The 13,521-nt window shown below is 38.8% G+C and overlaps 1 protein-coding gene across 2 annotated transcripts in view; it reads left to right on the top strand.

Annotated features, from left to right (window-relative positions):
* The window catches only part of ADAMTSL1 (ADAMTS like 1), a 924,426-nt gene that overhangs the window by 492,283 nt on the left and 418,622 nt on the right, over positions 1-13,521 (top strand). The window contains exon 1 of one of the 2 annotated variants that reach the window (XM_045840785.1): positions 8,703-8,873. The exons of the other annotated variant lie outside the window; for it this stretch is intronic. Within the exon in view, the coding sequence (XP_045696741.1) occupies positions 8,811-8,873 (63 nt within the window). The 5' untranslated portion in view covers positions 8,703-8,810. Of the gene's footprint in view, positions 1-8,702; positions 8,874-13,521 lie in introns of those variants that run through there. 2 annotated transcript variants of the gene reach the window in all.

The raw sequence follows: 13,521 nt of genomic DNA, 5'->3' as shown, positions 1-13,521 counted from the left end.
ATCAAGAAAGAAGGAGTGTGGAAATTTTTTAAAACCACAGACTTAAAGAATTTTAGCCACTGAGCAAAGACTTTTGTTCTGAGTTTCCTAGTAGCCAAAGCAAAGATGGAGACTCAGGGAAATCTATAGCTCTCCTTCTATAAAAGACAAAGCATACCAGCCTGTCAAACACATACTTTTTGTATTTGATTATTATGTCCTGAGAATTTGCCATAGGAATCCTTATATAAATGATTTACATAAGCAAAATTATTCTAGATACTTTCACAATATCTCAAAAGTATTTCACATGCACACATTTCTATGTTGGCCATTACTCAAAGCCAGGGGCAAATGTTTATTCACAGATATGCTAAGGGAATTCTCCAAGAGACCAGTTTGAAATGGGCCAGTCTTATAGCTTTCTAATGGCCTAATGTTGTTAGAGGAACATGTAGCTTGCCTATTTATTTAATAGTTTTGCTCAGTCTGGCCACCCATATATTATGTTAAAACATACATGTTATATTAAATACCTGTCTCTCATAAACGTCTGGAGGCAGGTAGCCCAGGAACATTGTGATATCCCAGAGTGCCAGATAACCAAGGCCCCTTCTCTGGTATATAGAATCCAATTTGATGTTAGTTCATGGTAAAATTTGGCTTTTCCAGGCTTTACATTATCATTCTAATCACAGAAAGGAGGAAAGAGTGAAGAAAGACATGTTCTTTTCTTTAAGGACATTTCTTGAAATTGCACCTATACCATCACTTAAATCTCCTTAAGGAAAACTGTCACATGGTCATAGCTGCAAGAGAGGCTGGAAAATGTCTCTCTTCTGGGTGGCCATGTATGTAGTTACCAAAGCAAAAAAAAAAAAAGAATGATGAATTTGGGGAGGCAGTTAATATTTCTGGCACAGGTATGTTTTTTAAACTTTTTTCCTTTTAAAATGCAAGCATAGGTTAAAAACCAAGCTGTTAAAAGCAAAAGTAAATGCATATGATTATAGTAAGCATTCTATGTACAAGGCGATTTTGAGGCTGACAAGACCACTTTTGTCTTGGTCCAAGTGACAGAAAAGTGAGGGGAGCAAACAGGGAGAGATGGGGAGGTTCAGAGGAAAGATTTGTAATCAAACACTGGCACCAAACGCTAGGTCTGTGTGATAATTTTGACCCAAGTATAACTCTCTAATGAAGACCATGAGAAAACTATCAGAGTCACATGCCTTGGACTTTGCACACTGCAGACATGCCTCCACTGGTATTCATCCTAGAAGTATCCTCAGGTGACACACAGCAAACTTAGCTTGCTGGACTTAAATGGAAGAAACCTCAAGGCAAGGACTTGTATCCTACCCAGCTGCTCCCAAAAGGCTTTTGTGATTGACTCTGACCTTATAATCACATCTGAGGGCCAGGGGTTCTCTTTATCCTAGGAATCCTATGCCTTCTATAACTACCAGGCTCTGTGCTGTGAAACCAATATTTGATTTTAACTTCTAGGAAATGTATGTGTAAAAAAATAAATCTCTGGATTCTTTTACCTCATTCTTGCAATTATACCTCATGTTTCTCCCTCAGGATACTTGCATACTGGTAATGTTTTTGTTGTTGTTGGCTTATATTTAATACTTTGTGTTTTTATTCTATATAAATTTTCTCTTTTGCCACATTTACCAATTTCAAAATTTCTTCATGAAGTCTTTTCAAAAGAAAAGCCCACTACATGTTCAAGTAGAAAAGATAAAACATCCAGTTTTACCCACAAACTCCATGTCCTTTCGTGAACCTGAAAAAGAAAGCTATACTATACTGTAAATTATTTTTAGTTGCAGAGTTTTTTTTCATGATTTTATTATTTGGTAGTTTTTTATATTTTTGACAGTATTTATAATTGTGATATGAGATAATCTTTCTAACTTAACAGGGAAACTATTCATCCAGCTGGTGTTAGCAAATATAACCAGCATATAACAGGAATAAAATTGCATACTCACAATAATATATTTTGTTTTAGAGTAAGAGAACTCTGATTTTCCATGGTTTAAGTGCTATTTAAAAATTCAAATTTTATTTCAGTTTCAACTCACATTTTGCCTTAGTTTTCAGAGGCCATGTTTTCTTTTGCTTGCTTTTTTTCTCTTGCTTTTTTTCCCTGCTCCCGTATATGTAGACATAGCATATGTTCACTAACTCATATGTTAATTTAACAAGTATTTATCTAATGTCAATTATGTTCAAGGCTTTGTGGAAGAACTGACCTTAGAGCTACACTTTGAAGGTTAAAATGGACTTTAGTAAGGCAGAGATGGCAGGGAGGGCCTTACAGGCAGAAGGGACACGATGAATGGATATAGAGAAGTGAGGGGACTTGGAGTACTGGGGCAATATCAGGTATTTCAATTGGGCTGGAGCATGACTTTCTATTATCCTGGGACTGGAGGCAGATCAGGGAGGTCCTTGAATGCCAAGCTGAGGAATTTGGCTTTTGCATTTTAATCCTGCTCTCTCTGTATTGTCTATAAATCTGTTAACACCCCTTCACCTTATTGTCTGGCTCTGGTATAATTATTTTATCTGTAGAGGGTGATGTCATGGAAATAGTACTCAACTAAGAATCAAGGGCCTTGGATTTATATATTCCATTTGGGTTTAATATATGAATATTGCAACCATAATTCAAACCTCAGCGATTAAATTGATGTCTCTCTATGTCAAAATGTCTACAAAATGCAGTTTATCTGTTGTCAGAATTTTCTCCTTATCATGCCTTGCACACAGTAGGTGCTCCATAAGTGTTTGTTGGTTGTAATTCAATAAGAAACTTCCAAGATCTGTGACATAACAGCCGTAATGTGGAAAAATGGAGATGGACCTCCAGTTTGGGGCTAGAGAATAATTTTATCCTCCCAGTGCAGTTCAGGGCTCTGTTATGTGTTTGTTTGTTTGTTTGTTTGTTTGTTTAGGGGAAGAAAAAGTCCTACAATTACCATCTAAATTATGGCAATGAATTTTCCAATGTTTTATTAGGATTTTCAAGCACACAGAGAAGTTGAAAGATGAGTGTAGTACACACTCACATACCCACTGTCTATCGTGGTAATGATTATTGATCTCTTACTTTGTATCAAGCTCTGAGCCACACTGCCCACACCAGCTCTCTGGTGTTAAGCATTGTTTTCATCATTTAACAGCTTATAACAAAAACAAAACAAAGAAAAGACTGGGCTCAGAGTCTTCCAGCAATGTATTCCCTTAAAGTTTTTCCGATAATCAGTGGAACAGCTAGTATTTGAACAGATGAGCTCCAAAATCTGGGTTCTTTGGGTTACACCAAGCAGTCTTCAGAATTACTTTCTGCCATCAGCCAGCATCACAGATTCCAACCAAGTAGCTACAGTGTGAGAAGTATTGAATTAAGCATTGCAGGCACTAGGAAATAATGTGAGTTGAGGTTCTTAATGTTTTGAGCAGCTAGAGAAAAATCAAAACAAATCAAAATTTAAAATTTGTTGCATTCCTTCCATATGGAACATGCAGTACTAGACACTTTGTAGGGAAAGGGAGACCATGGGACAAAGAATTTAAAAACATGCTTTTCCCCCCTTAAACAGCCTAACATAGTGCAGGTCAGGGTAAGTAAAAGCTTAGGTCTCAAATGTTCCTGCTTTCTCTCTGCTTACTTTGTTCTACTCACCTGCAGTCTTCTCCTTTTCTTTTCATCTCCTAAAAGACTGTGTATATCAAGGTCTTTTTCAATTTCTATTTCTTCCCCTTGGGTACTCCTCACTAAGTCCTCAAACTGGCAATGACCTCTCCCTTCTTTAAATTCTCCCTTTTTTAAATGGCCCTTTGTTCTACAAAGAGGCAGCATGGCATAGTAGCTAGGAACACAGATGGTCTAGGATCTTGGCCTTTCCCCTCTCTGGGTAGGTGATCTTAGGCAAGTTATTTCAATCTCTGGGCCTTAGTTTTCTCTCCTGTTAAAGAGGATGTATCAGTCAAGGATTCTGTTGCAGAGAACAGAATTTATCCTTGCTAATTGAAGCATAAATTGTTATAGTATGGGATATTAATTAACTAACAGAAAATTGGAATCGCCAATGGAAGAAGTCTCTAGTTTGAGCTTTCTGAAGACTGCCCTGCTACTCCACAGCAACAGCTCACCACAGGAGCTGCTGCCTCTTTCAATAACCAGGAAGTCACCTGCTGAATGGAATTGTAGGGGCTGCAAGAACCATGCCCACATTCTCTATCCATCCAGTCAACTGCATTCCTCAAGTCTACCTCTGGACATCTACAAAGGTGGTGACTGGCTAGCATGGCTGCTGATACACCATACTGCTCTATATATTTATTTTTACAAACATAAATAGCAAAGTATGGTTTCTACCTCACTTCCACCTTCCAAATCTTATGGGAGTATTTCTGAGTGACCAAATCTAACTTATGTCTAGTACCCTAGCTGCAAGGTAGTCTGGGAAATGTAGTTCCCAGTTTTTGGACTCTCTGTTTCAGGAAGGTGCTGGTTGGTATGAATGTTGATGGCAGATTTGTCATAAATAACATCCATATGAGGATAATAAGTGTACCTACTCTGTAAGGTTGTTGTGAGAATTAAAAGAAATAATAAATATAAGACTCAGTCATTGAGAGACTCAGTAAATGTAGCTATTTTCATTAACTTCTCAGAGAGTTGTACAGGGAAAAGTCAAACCACCTTAGATATGGCTCCAATTTTTTTAGCTGCTAATAAGTAACTTTGCTGAACCCACTTACCTTAAAAGAGCACTAGTTTCCTCATCAGTAAAATGAGGATAAAAATTACCCTCTACCCTACAGAGTTTCTGTTCACATCACATTAGGTTAGGTGTGAAAGATGACTTGAAAATTTTAGCAAACACTCCAATCACTGAGATGTTACATGGGTATTAGGTGAATTAGAGAGCTAGACACCTACTCAAATTCCAGCTCTGTCCCTGAGATCAGCAGTCGGCTTCCTGTAGTTTTATATTATTCATTCTCACACCATTTTACCTCCCTTTAATTTTCAGAATTAGCCAGGGAAATCACACAACTTCCACACATGCCGGTGAGGATAGTAAGGCCCAGGCACCACCATAACCACCTCTTTCAGGAGGGGAGATGAGGCCCTACCCAGAGCTAGTCAACACCCCCCACCCCTGAGTTATTTTCAGGAGACCATCTGCCCTTTTGACCCCAGTTCGACTGGAGGGCCACGCAAGAAGGTCCAATCTCAGGAAGAGACAGGTGGCTCCATCATGAACACTGTAACCTACTCTCCCCAGGGAGAGAAATTCCAAGAGTTTAGCTCACTCTTTCCTGCCATAAAGTACACTGAATGTTAACAGCTTGCTCCTGTCCAAGCTGGTGTTTTTTAAATTAAGTATTGTTAAATCCATACCATTTGGAATGATGCTTCAGACAGCCCTGACACTCTTGCTTCTGCTTTTATTTCACCTAATATATTGTGCAGGGAGCCGGTAACCAGTATTACAGCAGCCAGGGCTGCTGCTGCTGCTGCTGCTGCTGCTGCTGCTGCGCTGCTGCTGCTGCTGCTGCTCAGACACTGGCAGACAGCTTTAATTTAGATACCTGAAGAGGAAAAAAGGAACCCGGCCAATGCCCTGCTCAGATGCCATAAGAGGCCTTTCCCAGGTTGCTGTTAGTATGGATCTAGATCACCTAGAGTTTGATGTTATTTGTCCTTGGCACTGATAAAGGTTTTAGAAATGATGAAAATAGGAGACAGAGAAGCCATATGCTAATATAAGATACTTTCCACTGTCAGGTAACATGTACCCATAGTAAAACCTGGGTAGGCTGCCTTCTGCTCCATTGCTTCATTATAAACTTCCCCTTTAACCACTATGACACCACTACCAACAGCTGAATGTTTGTGAGTGTGTATGCACACATATATACATAGAAACATATGTGTGTATGTGTGTATATATGAGATGAGAGTGAGTCAAAGTCAGAAGACCTCGTTCAAAAGCCAGTTCAAGCCAGTGGTGCCTAAGGCAAGTCATCGCATTTCTCTGAGCCTCAGTTTTCGAATAGCTAAAATGGGGTGAGCTACTTAACCAGCTTTACAGAATAGTCACAAGGTCAAATGAGATTGTGGATGTAAAATTTTGCAAACTTTAAAGCTATATCATATAAACTTTGCTACTTATCAAAATTAGCTCATCCCCAAATTTTACCTCGATCACCCTAACCCCACTTGACCTTGTATTTCTGAAGTTACAGTAAGCAGGGTTTGCCCTGTAGAGTGTATTGCTTGACTACGCCATTGCCTTTCCTCAGTCCTTGGGGCATCCCCAGCAAGAAAGGAAATGCTACTAGCATAGGGACCAGAAGCATGAGGCACTGCAGTGGGCATCCTCCAGGCATTCAATAAATGATTTAGAGCTTAACTTAGCAATACTGTACCAGTCAGTAGCTTGAGGTGACCATCTCACTGTACTTTGATGTGTGCTCAAAGTTCCAAGGCAGAAGTCTCTGACTCAGCATATCTAGACAGCATTTGTTTCCAAAGCAGGAAGGAACCTAGACTACCATACAAGTGGCTACCAGTTATCCTCTTACCAACCTTTTTTCTCTAGTCTTCTACAAATGGTATTGTGTCATCACCATTTTTACCATTATTGTTTCTCCAGCATCTGTTCTTCCTTTTTGACCTACCTGACGCATGAAATTTATGTGTGTAGAAGGAGAAAGTGGTGTTAGATTAAATATTCCATGTTTTTACAGAACTAGTTGGAACTCTTTAGTTAATGAGTCTGATAGAAGGAAAAAACCCTGTAGCAGAAAGCTCCAATGTGTAAAAGGGAGATATATAGAGTAAATGAGGGTTTATTTCAATCAAATCATTTTTAATATGATAAAGATTTCAGATAACACCAGTCAAGCATTTTCACAGATAATCATGAACACTCTTTAGTTTATGAGCATTAGGTAGTTTTGGAGAGATTTATTAAAAGAATCTCTGTAAAAGAGAAATGCATGCTTTAAGAACAGGCCTTCTGTTATGGATTTGTACTATCTACTTTTCTAGGTGAGCAAAAGCTGGATATTTGTATGCTCTTGATTTTCCTCACAGGTTTAAAATGGGAATTTTAAAGCTCTTCTGTCTTAATTGCTATGCCATATGAAGAAAGTAACCTGAAGTTGAACAACCTGCTTTTCTTCACCTTTTTGTAAAGGAGCACAGCAGATACGTATATAGGCAAACCTGCTTGTATTCACATGCCTTTACGGCTTTGTCAGGTTTTCCATATTTGTGTGTTTCATGCCTCTTGTTGGTATTTTTTAATGAAAGGAAAGAACATTAATTCTAAGTATCTTCTACCTCAACCATATCTGTTTCTCGGCTATCAGGAGATCTATAAAGGAAAAACTTCCTGGTGACATACCTATGGAAATGTAAGACCAAGTTTGCTATTTCATTCTTTCAAATACTCAATGATTTCCTTAGCAGATAAGGGGAAAGATGTCTTTGTTGGACACTTGACACTTTTCTAATACTGGAATTAAATCCTCCTCCGGCAGAATGAAATTTTTGCTTGCTGGTGGGTTAACCTGACTCAGAAGCTTCCTGACCTTCTCTTGGCCTTGCCATCGTTTCACTGCTCATTAGCACTTCCTCCAGGGCTGGGCCGGACCTGGAAGGTCATCTTTGCATCCAGCCCTCTGGCAGCGTTGGAAGGAAAACGGAGGCAAAACTCACTTCAGCCTTTTCTGCTGCAGTGTAGCAGCTCTGATAAAGTCCATGAAGAAGGAGGCTGAAACTATCCATTAAAAGGTTTGGGGATTAACTGAGGATTTAATTCACCCTTTTTTTCCTCTCCTCTCACTAAAGCAGATACTTGAGAGTTGGCAGTGTGTCAAAACCAGGCTGTTCCTCAACCCCAATTTTCAGTGCCACTCATCCCAGATCTTTGTTAAGGGCTTCTTTTAAAACTAGTGGATCTAAATGTCTAATTGTGCATTTAGCCTTAGTAAACCTTGGATGTCTTAAATTGTCACTTTTGAAAAAATCGACTTCCCTTTCTTACAGATCAAGCCATTAATATACAAACTAACTTATGCCCCTATTCAGGTTTAGTGAGTAACTTTCAAAAATTTATATAGTCTCCCTTTTCCAAGTCAAGGGGGAAAATAAAGAGCAACTTTATGGAAGAGGAATAAAGCAGTTGTACAGAACACATTTAAAGGGCACATTAAGTCAGGTTTTGTCTGTGATTCTTTCCCTTTATGGCATATGTTATATATTGACAGGGATTAAGTTTCTCTCCTGAATGGAACAATACAGAGTCACAGGGAGCTACTGTACTTTACAAAGCAACAGGCATCAGCACACGTAAATGGCAAAGAGAAGGATCTCACAAAGAACTAACCAGGTTAGTTAATAACACAGGGCTTGGTTTCATCTCGTGCAATTCTGCATCTTTTGCATTTCTCTTCTCGCTCTGCTGCGTGCTCTGGTCTCCTTTCTTTTTCTTCCACCCCCCCCTTTGCTCGCACTGTTACACTTTCTCTGTCCCCCTGGCTTTGTTATTCAGCATGTCTGATTAGCAGGAGCCTGATTGGCTGGCTGCCTGCTCGGAGAGAGATTCCATTCAGCTTACCCCCCACCCATCCACCTACCCACCCACCCCTAGTCAGGAAATGTGAGCGGGGCTGATGGAAGCTGATAGGCAGGGCTGGAGTGTTAGCACCAGGACTGGATGTGACAGCAGGCAGAGGAGCACTTAGCAGTTTATTCAGTGTCCGATTCGGATTCCGGCAAGGATCCAAGCATGGAATGCTGCCGTCGGGCAACTCCTGGCACACCGCTCCTCTTTCTGGCTTTCCTGCTCCTGGTAAATGCCTTTTCCTTTCTATACATTGCTATTGCCATTTAGTCTGGGTGCTGTTGGGGTGCTGTGTATGTGTGTGGGGTGTATCTTTATCTTCAAACTCCAAGTAAAATAAGCCTACATGATTAAAAAAATTCGTTCAGAACTTTAATCCCAACTTCCCAAGCAAAATGAAGTCTGCCAGACTTTGTGGGATTAGTTAGAGGTCTATAATAATATCGAGACATGAACTTTGGGATAGACTGCACAGAGTTTCTGAGCTGGGGACTGTATAAATGGTGGTGTGTATGCTTGGCATTTGGGTGACAGGCATCCTCAAATCAAACTCACCCACTGTGATTCCTGGAATTTTTTGAAGGATGGGCTGTGAGGGGCTTTCCCCCACCGCCTTTTAAGAATTCTTCTCCCTCTGTGAACATGTGCTATGGAACCAGGTAAAAGAGGGAATGAGAGCCTTTTTGCAGCCAACCCGGATTATAGCTCATAATTACTGCAAGTCATCTATGGATACAAGTTAATGCTGGTATTTATGAATTGAGGATTATGGTCTTTGATCTCAGATCTGCTTTTGAAGAAGAAGAAAATGCTGACTTTCCGTATGGCTGCTTTCCATAGTCACAGTGATAAGATGCTCTGCTCTTGAACATCAGCACACACTGCATTTTTGACTCGAAGTAAATGTTCCATTGTGACTCATACTTGGTTTTATGGGCAGAAAATGAACATTTACTGTCCAAAAAAATCTACACTCAAAATATTAATAGCAATGCACATTTTTTAAACCAGAGTGTTCTGGGCAGGCAGCTTAGTAAACCTCATCTGAAGGTTTGATTCCAAAACTTGCACACGCTGATTCCAAACAAACGTGATTGTAGCTCTCCCTGTCACATTTGTGGCATGCCAGCACTTCCTCGGAAGGCAACAAGGCAAGAAGGGGACAAGGGAAAAATGCAACAAATATATAGGTTGCATTGATTAGTCGATAGTGAAGGAATGTTTTGTTCTGATTACACTTTGGCAAATTTGATCTACACTATAATTATGAAGAAGGGAAGTAAGCCATTTGGTACAAATTGAAAAACTCCAGGAAGATTCATCAAATAGAGTAATCAGACAGTGATTAACTATTTTATACATTTCCACTTATTTGCATCACTGTAGCCAAGAAATCATAATGCTACATTGCAAATGCTGTAAATATAGAAATGTATTTTTAAGTTTTCTTGAAAATTTAAAGGCAAACTGAATTTTAGGCATGAATGGACTGTGAGTTTTAGTTGCTCAGAGGAATATAAAAAGTAGAATGTTTAGGTGTGCTTTATGACTACTGAAGCAAGCAATTTATGAAAGGTGCCTCATTTTTTCCATATGGGACGTGTTACTTATATACAGACCATTAGGTTGCCTCATCTTTTTTTCTTTATGATTTTAAAAACTGTGTGTTATTTTCCCATCTAATTGTATCATAAAGCAAATTGCCAGTGCACATTACTTTTTTGCTATCTTCCATATGAAGTATGATCTCATTTTACTTTGGAAAAAACTTTCCCATTCGGGAATGGGTTGTGTTGTTACCCATTTGGTAAATGCATCACATCCCTCTTTGATATGTTGACTCTTCATATGTGTATTTGAGCACATAATGAGACATTTCAGATTTAAAACATAAAACATATTTTGTTTACATTACAATAATTGTATTGAGGATAAAATGAAATCAAGCCCAGGTTTGTTTCATACCTGTATTTAGATGAACAGGGATTCTGAGAGTCGTGTTATACTAGAAAAGTGAGAGAACTAGTTGGTGAGTGCCCAGATACTAGTCCTGTGCAGCGTGATAACAGCACTGATAACACCTGCCACATGCTGGGTGTCCTGAAGGACCAAACTCGAGGCCAGTTGTTTGAAAAGCATTATAAATCATCCACATGATAAACTTGCAAATAAGACATTTTTAAACCCATTTTACAGATAAGGAAATACTAAGCTTATATTCAAGCCCCAAAATCAAACACATAATGGAGAGAAAATAACTTGTCTGCTTTGCACTGTGATTATAAAATATTTAGCAATGATGGAAATAATGGCATAGGTTGGTCTGTGGACTGTGAGATATTTAGGCTTTTTGCATCATCTTGGCCCTTAAAGATGTGTACATATTATAGGTAATTGTTATACTTGCTCATTAACTGCCACTTTAGCTTTGTAGCCAAAATTAAATTACTGACCTAAGAGACAGCAACCTTCAGTCTGTTCAGTAGTTGACTTAGAACTGGAATGTGCCTTGGCCAGGGTGGCTCAGTTGGTTGGAGGGTTGTCCCATACGCCGAAAGGCTGTTGCTTCAATTTCTGGTCAGGGCACATACCTAGGTTGCAGGTTCGATTTCTGGTCTGGGAGCCTACAACATGCAACTAACTGATGCTTTTCTCTTGTATCAGTGCTTCTCTCTCTCCCTCCTTCTCTGTCTCTTCTCCCACCCTTGGACCTTCAGTCTAGATAGAGAAATTGAACTGGTTGACTTGTTTTTTCTTTAATTCTTTTACACATTATAAGAGTCTGTCTACTCTATAATTAATTTAAGCAATTTTGAAAGATCTCTTTAATTTAATTGGAAAACATCCTGTTTGTTTAGTGGCAAGCCAGTTGCAACTTCAAAACAACCTTCCTATCACTGACAGCTGAATCGTCTGTATCTGACTTGACTCATGAGTGTGTGCAAATACCGAGTGTTGTTCACCAAAGTCCTTTTTATTTGGAGCATTATTCCTGAGGAAAATGAAGTCCCTTTGTCTTTTGTATCTGTTTAAAGCTATGACCCATATTTTTGTGCAAAGCTCACATCAGAGATTTTATTTTTATTCTGGACACCTAGGACAGTGGTACTGATCAAGAGATTTTTCACCCTGATATTCAGGTCAAATCAAGCCACATAACCCTACTGTCCACATCTTCCCACCCCACTGCCCTATTTCATTCTCCCTTTTTTGTCCCAATTGTTTAGCTCAAAAGGAATGTTGCAGAAACCATGACCAGCCATTGACATATGTGTCCATCCAAATTTAAAGTCAAATCACTTCTTGTCAGAAAGGCATTTCATCAAATTTGCATTTGCTTTTTGTTTCTTTTAAGTGGTTTTAAGCTCTTTCTCCTGCTATTGTGGAAGTTGCAAGAGTAACACTTGGAATTATAATAAAGTACATGTGTTTTTCTGTTGAATTTCTTTTTCTTCTCTGCACTAATTTATACATGGAAACTAGTCAAACACAATAGCCCATTCCCTTCAGTCACTCTGGCAATCTCCTCCACTATTATCTAAGTGGATCTGTCTTGGATGGAGAGAAGCACCATTAGCCTGTGGAATGAATGTTAAATCCCTTATTTACAGCAGACTGTGGCCTGCCACAATGAGAGTGAGTGTTTGCATGTGTGCATGTGTGTATGCATGTGTGTGTACACACAAGCACCTTTTTCTAAGTGTTCATTCTGCATCTTTTGTTTATTATCATGCCTAGATTGTCTTTAAATCAAACTTAAGGATCCCTTTACATAAATCTGCAAAACATAGTGAGGTATTTCTTTTAACATTATTTTCTTCATGCTTTTGTGCAGTTTCTTGTCTAGACATGGTCAGCTGCATTTTTGTTTTCTCAGGCTCCTGTTTTTAGTGTTTCAGTCTGTTCAGGACCATTATCTGGCCTCCGTTATTATTTTCATGTGAGCCAGTGCTATTGCTTTATATAAGTTGAGAGAAGTATGTCCAATAGTGGTCACTAGTGAACTACAAAAGAATCCTGTTACACCAGGAATTTTTTTCCTTGAAAGACTACATGGATATTGAAGACTTTTCAGAGAAAGTGAGAGAATGAATATATGAATGCATTTGTGCATTTCAGTGAGTGTTAATACATGTTGATTCATTTTTATCAATATGTTAATAAACCAGAAAATAGTTTTCTAGCATATCATGGGGTAAGCTGTTACTCAAACTTAGTAGTTGCACAAAGTTCATTCTTATATCCTTATAACTACATGATAGGAGATTTGATTTGTATAATTTTAATCAGTGAAGTGTGGTTAACCTCTGTACTTTGTACTCATTTTTTTTCTTTTCTTTTTTAAAGAGAGGGAGAGAAACATCAATGTGTGGTTGCCTCTCCCCATGAAACCAGGCTTTTGCCCTGACTGGGAATCGAACCCACAACCCTCTGGTTTGCAGGCCGGCAGTCAATCCACTGAGCCACACCAGCCAGAGCTGTATTACTTTTTTTAACCCAGTTATCTTTTTGCACTTTGCACAGGGTTTATGTTTGGATAAGATGTGATCTGGTATTTTGGTTCTCCCCTTTATTATGACTTAATCAAAATATAATTTAAAACTTTTTCAGGAAAAAAAAATAGTTTCCTGTGAATTTCTGCATTTTCAGCAACACCTAGTAGAATGGCTCATATACACAAGCACCATAACTGTTTGTGAATTAAATTAAGAGAAGAAAGAACTTACGGAGACCATCACACAGTTCTCTAATTCTCCATGCATTTGGTGTTTTCTAACTTCACACATCGAGTCTGGTTTCTCTGGTCAAGTGACAGCTCTGCTTTAAATTTGTCTATTTCAGGTTCCAGGTCTAAGTTTCTCACACTTAATTATTT

Source organism: Phyllostomus hastatus, unplaced genomic scaffold, assembly GCF_019186645.2.
Source record: "Phyllostomus hastatus isolate PE091 unplaced genomic scaffold, TTU_PhHast_1.1 phas_contig_34, whole genome shotgun sequence".
Lineage (NCBI taxonomy): Eukaryota > Metazoa > Chordata > Mammalia > Chiroptera > Phyllostomidae > Phyllostomus > Phyllostomus hastatus.
The sequence above is the reverse complement of the archived record's forward strand: the minus strand, read 5'-3'. Positions and strand labels throughout refer to the sequence as shown.